The sequence below is a fragment of the Platalea leucorodia genome, assembly GCF_965183815.1.
Source record: "Platalea leucorodia genome assembly, chromosome: 29".
Taxonomy (NCBI): domain Eukaryota; kingdom Metazoa; phylum Chordata; class Aves; order Pelecaniformes; family Threskiornithidae; genus Platalea; species Platalea leucorodia.
In genome coordinates this window covers 623,957-632,678 of record NC_138851.1, presented here as the reverse complement: position 1 = coordinate 632,678, position 8,722 = coordinate 623,957, and the positions used below count along the sequence as shown (strand labels likewise).

The following is an 8,722-nucleotide window of genomic DNA, read 5'->3' as shown; positions in this document are numbered from 1 at the left end:
CTACGCTCGGGTATCTGCTTCAAGAAACAACAGAATATTTATCCTCTGTCATGTTCAAGGATGCCAAGAGAAGTGTAACACACCCGCAGCGAGTTCTCTATCGCCTTTATGTCTGTCTGTCTTTCTCTAACGGGGCAGTTTTACACCCTGTATGGACAGAACAAAGACTTATTCTCACAAAACCACAGCTGCCAGCCACGCTAATTTCCGTTTGTTTCTTTTATAAAACAGCAAAGTGAAATGCTTTTAGTCTAAAAAATATTCCTGCCGGGAAGCCCTTCCTCTGTAGGTCTGTCCCCAGAGGGATCTCCCACCCTGACCGCGCTCCCGTTTCACTGAAGGCATCCTAGCACCTCGCTTCCCTCCAACAAGTGATGAGAGACAGAAACGGGATTGCATTATCCTCCAACGCGGCCCCGCCAAGTCACTTAACTCCAAGAGGTTGGTTTTCGCCTCGAGGGCAACCCAGGACCCAGCCAAGAGAGAAGCACGTCTCTGCTGCGGATAGAAAGGAATAATCCGTTTTCTCTACCCGTCATCGTGCCACGAGGCAGGCGAGTTCCGAGAAGCAGGTGGGCACTAATACGTCTACCCACAAAAAGGGCAAGAAAGAGAGAGCAGAGAATGGAAGTCTGAATTATTACCAAAGGGAAATTCTTTATTCTCCTGCCTAAGACCCAAGTCTGGGATTTCGTTCTTTATATACGTGAAGGATAGCCGGTATTCCTGGAAAGGTCGGGTTTTCCCATGAGCCTGCTTACAGCATGCCAGCTGAAGGAATAGGGTCCTCCAGAACCAACCTTCCCTTCTCTATTTGAACTGAACAAGTGGCAGACAACTTTAAAAGGAAACGATGACTTATTTTTAAATCTTGGATCTCCAGAGTTGTGGGGTCTAGCGGTGCAACCCGAGAACATCGCCGACTGATGTTTCTGTATGCGGTGTTTTACTTCTAAGCCTCCGCAGGCTCGTCAGCCTGATTTCAAAGGTGCGTAGCCTCTCAAATTAAAAAAAAAAAATAAAAAAGAAACGGATAATGCTTGTTGTCTGCAGTTATGGAGGAAGATTCCTGGGAACTACACCATTCTGGATTTGGGGATGAAAGGAGATGCAGTCCTGACGCGTTTTGCTTTTTATCAGGATTTTTCACCTTCTCGACTACTTACAGAGACCTGACGTAAAGAATGCCGCGTAACAGAACCACAGCCCTTATAAAGATCCCTCCACCCTTGCTTCACCTTTAATAAAGCTGTGTGAACGTGACGCGTGCTGATGTGCAGTCACTTCCCGTTGTGTTTACAGTGCCCGGTTCTGTAGCTGGACTTGCCTTTGCTCTCAGCGTCAGACGATGTTTCTCCCCAGAAGGCAGTTGTGTACATAGTTTACAGACACTTTGACATTTCTTTTTACGAGGGAAGGGGGAGCCTGTCACAGAAACAGCTATTTATGACATATGTGTGCCCAGATAGACAAGTTCTAGACCAAGCTGCTGCAGTTGGGTGACTTCCACCTTTGCTGTGTGAACATCCACCCCTAAGAAACGAAACCGAAAAACTCCTAAAGCTGTGTGTTCCTTTTAGAGGCTCTTGCACTAGAGACGGTCTCAGTTTAGATGAAGTTTTAAGAGAATGTTACAGTGAACTATGTGCAAATTGATGTTTCTCCCAAATACCAGGGCCAGCTTCACCCACCGAACCCCCCCCCTTCCTTGTGATCTAGTGCTGTGATGTGCCGATGTTTTTTTGCATGTACATTTGAAAATAAAAAAAAAAAAAAAGCAAACTCTAAGTGGAAATCTGAAGCTTGCCTCAGCACAGTCAGACAAACCGCACGCACGAGCAGTCAGCTGGCTCCCTGCGGTCCCACGAAAGCTGGCCTGGGCTCCTCGGGAGGACGGCCCATCCGTTACCTTTCCCAGGAACCAGGTATCCTGGTGCAGAGGAGCAAGGAGCGTTGGCGGCCGTTCATACCTTAACGGAGTCAGCAAACTCAAGAGCAGGAGTCAGTTAGTTGCAAGAGGAACTAGAATCCCAACGTGAATAAATAAATACGGTGAAGAGCTATGCTAGACCTGGAGGTACTCACGCAAAGGAGTCTGATGGTGACAAGAGAGTTCAAGTACAAGAGCCAGGGATGAAATTCCTGCCCAATAGCTAAGGAAAGAAACGACCACCGGTTAGGGGGCAGGTACTCTCCAACGTTGAGGCCAGATTCTGCCTCGAATGAGCAGAAAGGTGGACACCAAGCACCACAGCTGACGCGGTCAGAGCCCGGAAAGCTATCAGGCTTGCCACGCAAGTCCTGCTGCTTCTCTTAGCAAAGGATAGAGCTGCTTTTAGCATCAACAGCCAGGTATCAGAGTTCAGTGACTGCAGCTGAATCTATTCCAAGCCATCTCTCGCAGCTGGAAGTCTTGTAGTGACAAGAGACTTGGGGAGACAGCGACAGGAGTGCCAGCGAGGGCAGGGGAAGAGGCAGAAGTAGCTTTGTGTATGTACGCAGAGGGGATCTGACCCTTTGGCAACCTGGGGGTATCAACGTGCATCCCAAAGCACCTCGGGACATCAGTGAATTAAGTTTCACGGCTACCGTAGGACCTGGGGAACGCGTACTGGTGAGGAAATAACAGCAGCAAGAGGCTAAGCCCGCTCTGCAGCAGAGCAAAGGACAGAATCGCGCGCACCTTGGGCAACACCCAGACTTTTTGGCTTTCCCCTTTCGCTCTGCACGGTCAAGAGACAGAACAATTGCTCTCATCAAGCAGGGAGGTGCAGGTCCCTGGCTGTGACGCGCCAACGCACTTGCTGAGAAGGAGGGTTTGGGAATGCCCGCTGCTCTCCGAAGTGCCCAGATGCGTTTCTCTCCTGCCTTTGCAGACAGGAGAATAAAGGTGAATAAAAGCCAGTCGAGGTGACAGACTGACCACGAGATGAAAAACGCTCCCCTCTGCCCGCACGATTTCCCTCGTGCTCACGAGTGACTCAAAAAACCGCCTGGACGACAGCCAAGTAAAGCAAATGTGTGTGTGTGAATGGAATGTGGCTCCGTACAGCGCTCTGCCCTCGACGGTTGCCCATTTCAGACCCGGGCCTGCCAGCAGCACTAAATCTCTCCCTGTGACTGCAAACACCAAAGGAACACGCTGATTTATGGTTCCTTTAAGTAAGAGAAGCAGAGTGTAAAACGAGAATATTTTCTGGATGAAAAATTAAAGAGATGTTTTTGTTAGTTCCTCATTCTAGGATCGTGTGTAATTTACCTTATTGGTTTTAAAGTTCCACTTGAAAGGAAAAGTGACATCAACAGGAGTTAAAGCAACAGGCTGAAAAAAGTCCTGACACACTTAACTTCACATTCTGAGAGACCTAAACCAAGACAAAATGGAGGAAAAACAAAGCAGAGAATGAACTAACCTAATGATCCTTGGCTTTCTCTTAGTTAAGGACCTCAGAACTCCTTGCATGCATTAATTAATTATCTCTCATTACTCCCCAGCCACGTAGGTGTTATTTATTTCAGAGACGAGCAAACAGAGACATAGAACATGTTACCACTAGCTTCCAAGGCCACACAGAAAGACAGTGGGTAAGTTAAAACAGAAAAAACCCTGACATCCAGTTTGCTTAACTACCAGCCCAAATGCACATTTGACTGAAAACAAGTCGAGAACAATGAAAAGTGGAGAAAACCCAGAACCAGGAGATGGAAACCAAGCAGAGAATGACAAAAGCCCATGCCAGCAGACAAGAAACAGAAGGCCTATGGTGACACAAAAAGACTTGGGTGAACGAAGGCTCCTTTACAATAATTAGCCCCCCAGCGAGAACGCCTACGCAGGTCTGACGCTGCTTTCTTAACGGTTCTCAACCGTCTTCGAACTTGCTCCTTTGCGTTCTTCTCCTTGGTGCTGCAGGGCTTTAGTCTTTATTTCTGGTCTGGTTTGTGTTTGGGAGGATGCGAGAGGACCAATCTCTCTGAATCCTGCTCTAAATCGTGTTTCCCCCCCCCCCAGTCTCCCACTCTGGGAAATACAGGCTTATTCACTTATTGATTTCAGCCACTTGGCATTAATTTAGCTGAATCTCTTTGCAGCCTTTGGAGATAAAGCTGAACCTACCAGTTTGATTGACTGCCCGAGGACTTTTCTTCCCCGTGTTTAGCTTTATGCCGGTAACTGTCCTAATGGCTTCCTGCACCTGCTTCCATGATCCTGTCCTAATCAAACCAAGAGGTACGAGACAGTATCATAATCCTGTGGTAGAAGAAATGAAGACAACGCTTCCTGGGTTCCTAATTCTTGTTTCAGCCTCAGGTTTTCAGGTTTCCCTTGCCAGTTTACACCTTGTGAAAGACGCTGGAGCAACCGATGCTCCTCTTAGCTTTTATTGCTAAATATGTTTCCAGGGGCAGGACCAAAAAAACAAGGGCTGGATTTGGAAGTAACGGCTTTTCCCGACACTCACAGGGACGCTTGCTCACCCTGTGTATATGGTATTGCCTTATTTCCAGCTTCTACCACGCATCCAAGCAAGTCAGACCCACAGCAGCCCTTCCCTTCCCTGTGTCAACGCCAGAAACAGCTGTAATTGCCACTCTGATTTTATTCCAGCAAGAGCAGGTAGCCCATGCAGTCAGAAAGAGCTGCAAAACTCCTGCTCCATGCTTCTCACTTCAAGAGGTCTTAGGCCCCTCTGCCCAAGTGAGAATTAAACTGATTAATCGTGCAGTACTGCACGTACAGCTACAGATTCCTTCAAGGCTAAGAGGAAAGCCAGAGAATACTCCCCGGCTCCTTCTAGTCATTACCTGGCACACGCAGTTGAAGGAAAGAAAATTGTTGGTATTCCTTTCACTTTTCACAAAGGAATTTGCCAAATCTGCCAGGGCTACACGTTGATTTAATCTAGAAACTTTTCCAAGGGAGCTGGTAAACGGAGGGAGGCAACAATTTCAGGTAGCGACCGTCACCACAATTCCTCCCTCCACGGGAAGGTTCCGTCATTCCCCGCTACGCAAAGTTATTTTACACTTACGTTACACACGTAGTGAGAGATGTACGAGGGCATTCTTTATTCAGAATAAAGCTTGCACCTGCCTAATATTGTCTCAGAAAGCATTTCTCTCCTTAGTTGCACGTGGAAACAGGATAAAGCAGCATCTTCCTCTCCCTCCGAAGTTAAGTGAACCCTGGGAGAGTTTGGCTCATCGATGACAACAGCAAGCGCCTGGCAGCTCAGCGGTTAATGCGTGAGAGCAAGTAATAATAGAGTGGCTCAGGCTCCTGAGAAAGGGGAGGCATAACTGGGCTTAAGAGGGGGCCCAGTGCACCTTAAACATAATGAAAAATGGCTTTTCTGCTGACAGGCTGACATTTCAATACAATGTCAACAACATGTAAAGCACCTTCGCTCCTGTATAATGGCATCCTTAATAAAGCTATTCACACCACAGACATTTATGACTAATGGGGTGCTGCCTGGTATAAATAAAACTCAAAAGACTCACTAAAAATAGATTTCTCCCCCTTTTCTGGTAGCACTTGCCCCCTCTCTAAATTCATTTTGAAGCGAAGCTACCGTCACCTTTTTCTCCCAACTTTTCTGCCAGAAAACGGCTCTTTACGTTGCAAATGCACGGCATTTGAGAGAAGCAAAGAAAGAGCTTTCTGCAAGCATGCATATATGTTTTTAGACAGGACCCCAGCATCTTCATATGTTCCCATCGGCGCTGAAACGCAGCCACCTCTGTGAGACAGACACAACGCCGGCAGCCAGCTTTGTGATTCAGGCTCTGCTAGAAGCTGGAACAAATCAACTTAAATCTACTGTCCCTCTCCCCAAAGGAGTTAAAACTCTGCCCAACTGGAAAACGCAAGCGATGTTTGCCAACCACCACAGGCTCAGAGGCGAACGCTTGGACTTACGCCTGGCTGAAACACGGACGAGGATTAATGTGTCCCAGGAAGGGGGAATGAACCCCTGGGAACCAGGTCAAAGCCAAGTTTCCCGGTCCATGCCTCACCCTCTCTTAGAGGTACAAAAAATCCTCACGCAGCAAAGCCGTGCTGTACTTTCAGACAAAGGCTCTGCTGGCGCTGTACACAATAGTTTCTGTGTGTCCTCTGCTCCCTGCACACTTCTGGAAAATTTGGGGGTTTGGTTCCCTGTAACTTTTCCAGAAGACCAAGTTCCTACTCCGGACAGCAGCAAAGCTGTTCCTCCGAAGCGGCATTTGCATAACTAGGTTGTAAAAGCTCATTTCTCCTTCCTCGTACCTGGTCTCAAGCACCCCAAAGGACTTTCCAAGGTTTAAACTTTTGTGGGGAGAGATTCTCAGTCCCACTAAGACAGCACGTTAAACAGACCTACAGCGATTTTCAGACACGGCGCACTGGAGTAGCTCCTAGCTCGCAGCGCCCCAAAGCTCTCCCTCCGCAGAACCGCTCACAGATCTCACGAGCTCCGGGTCTTAATCCACTCCTCGTTAGACCATCTATTGTTTCTGGTATTGTTTTAATTTTTTTTCCACTAGTTACAGCCCAGAAACCACCTCTCCTTAGAGCTGGGCTCTTTGTTCCCCCGTGTACGAACAACAGAGGTGCCCCCCCGCAGCCCCGCGCTGGAAGATCTCTGTCGCGCTGTCAATAGAGCAGTCGGTGCTCTCAAGTCCGCGGTTTTTCTGCCGTCTCTGCCGGTGGGAAGACTCCCTCTGCTGTTCTAACCCAGCAGAAGGCCCGGGGCTACAACCCCTCACGGCCCCCCCCAAAATTAGGAGCCGCACGGGGTGTTTTCAAGCGGGTCAAGCTGGGACATTTACAGTCAAAGAAATGTCCCTGTAGTCGGTCCAGCTCAGGGAGCAGCTTCCATCGTCAGTGGGAAAAGCCAGAACTGGCTTTGGATCTCGAAAAGCGTTTCTTTTTTTTATTGGGACGAAGGAAAATATTGTGCTTAATTATCAAAGGAACTGTCGAAGAATACAGGCCGCAGAAAAGGGCTGATTTTAGCTTTCGGTTCTTTTTTAAGCACATCTGCAGGTTGGTCCTGATCCTTTGGTGTCGCTTCAACACAGTTCTGTTATTTATTTACTTATAAAGTTTTCAGAGGCAGCTCAGCAGACAAACCCCAGCGTTATCAGCACACAAGTGCCGACGGATCAGGAACGCTCCAACATCCCGGTCGGAGTCCAGCTGCCTGCTGGAGACAAGCATAGTGCGACCAGAACCAAGAAAACCACATCGCGGGGCTGCGCTTCGTTTTTCAGAGGGGAAAAACCAACCCAACCAAGCACTGGAACGATGCTCCAGAGTACAGAAAGACTTTTCATTCACTCCTGGAGATGAATTTTAATTCCAAGGCTCCCCTATGAAAAAACAGCACAAATAAAAGGGTCAGGTAGGCTCCGTGCGTACGCAGCACCCTCGTCATGAGGTACAGTAGATTACCACGTCAGGTCACGGGACTACGTCACGTTCAGGTGATTTCTAGACGCTCAGTAACACGTCATTTACTTTAATGTTGCTCCATAGGTGTTTACAAGATCTTTAGCAGAGCGCTGCAAGCTGACCTACCCCAAGAAAACCATCCTCTCTATATTACTGTACAAAACCGATGAGCGGGTTGATTAATAGATTTGGACAAAAATCATGAGTTTACCTCAGCGAGACTGCTTTCCTCCCAGAGCCTTTTGCCACAGGGCATCGGCTTAGGCCGACACTGAGAACGACCAACCCATCTGGAGAAATACGCTGTTGCATTCACGCCCGTAATGGCCTCGCCCGTCACTTACAGCCCCTGGCACTCCACGCCAATGAATTACCACGCTTTTAGCGTAGATATACTTCCTGGCTGTGCTGTATATTTTTCCGAGGAGGCTAAGTTTGAATTTACAGAGACAGGAGGGAAGGCGGGTGGGAGAAAAACGCGGGTCCGTGTGTATTCTGGGCTGTACGATTCCACTCCGGCTGTTTAAACGAGCAGCTCCCAAGGAGACGCGGAGAGCGGCTGTCAGCGGGAGGGCTCTGGACCGCAGGTCTGGAGGGGAAGCGACGCCGTCCCGCAGCCCGACACTCACCTCACGCGGAGAGCTTCACCTGCTCGGCGCAGAGCAGGAAAGCGTTGACGTGGTCGCTGCAGTTCATGACGGAGGCTTGGTTTTCTTTCAGGCATTGCTCGAAGGCGGCGAACGGCTCCGCGCAGTCCTGGCGGATCTGCTGCACGATGGGGCTGGGGGGACAACACCGGGCCCTCAGCTCCCGGGAGCCGCGGGGTCCAACCCCGCCAGGCCCAACCGCCCTCAGGGCCGACCCGGTAGGCCCAACCCGGCCCCGGTCCCGGTCCCGACCCCCCCCCGCACTCACTGGGCGGCGGCACAGCGGGACATGCTGAGGCGAAGACGGTGACAATCGCGCTGCCATGAAGCCGGGCTGGCGGCCACGCACCGCCCGTATTGCTCCATCTCGCTGCGGCAGTAGCGCGCCGTGATCTCCAGGGCCGCTTCCCTACGGGGAAAACAGCAAAATTAACAGCGGGCGGGGGCAACGCGGCCTAACCCGGCCCGGTTCCCCCGCCGACCCCTACTCACATGCCGCCGCCGCCGCCGCCGCCGCCGCCGGAGCACCGGACTACTTTCTGTGCGCATGCGCGGCGAGCACTAACCGGCCCCGCGACGCATGCGCACACGCCGTCACGCAGCGACTGCGCATGCGCGTCCCCTCCCGCGCCGG

General features: G+C 50.2%; 1 protein-coding gene across 1 annotated transcript; it reads right to left on the bottom strand.

Moving 5' to 3' along the window:
- Window positions 1-5,539: 5,539 nt before the first annotated feature.
- Window positions 5,540-8,714, bottom strand: CHCHD5 (coiled-coil-helix-coiled-coil-helix domain containing 5). The gene is made up of 4 exons (XM_082334122.1): window positions 8,581-8,714; window positions 8,357-8,497; window positions 8,071-8,222; window positions 5,540-7,359 (listed from the first exon to the last, which is right to left on the bottom strand). Coding segments are annotated over exons 1-3 (294 nt in total). The 5' UTR covers window positions 8,583-8,714; the 3' UTR covers window positions 5,540-7,359; window position 8,071.
- Window positions 8,715-8,722: the final 8 nt, after the last annotated feature.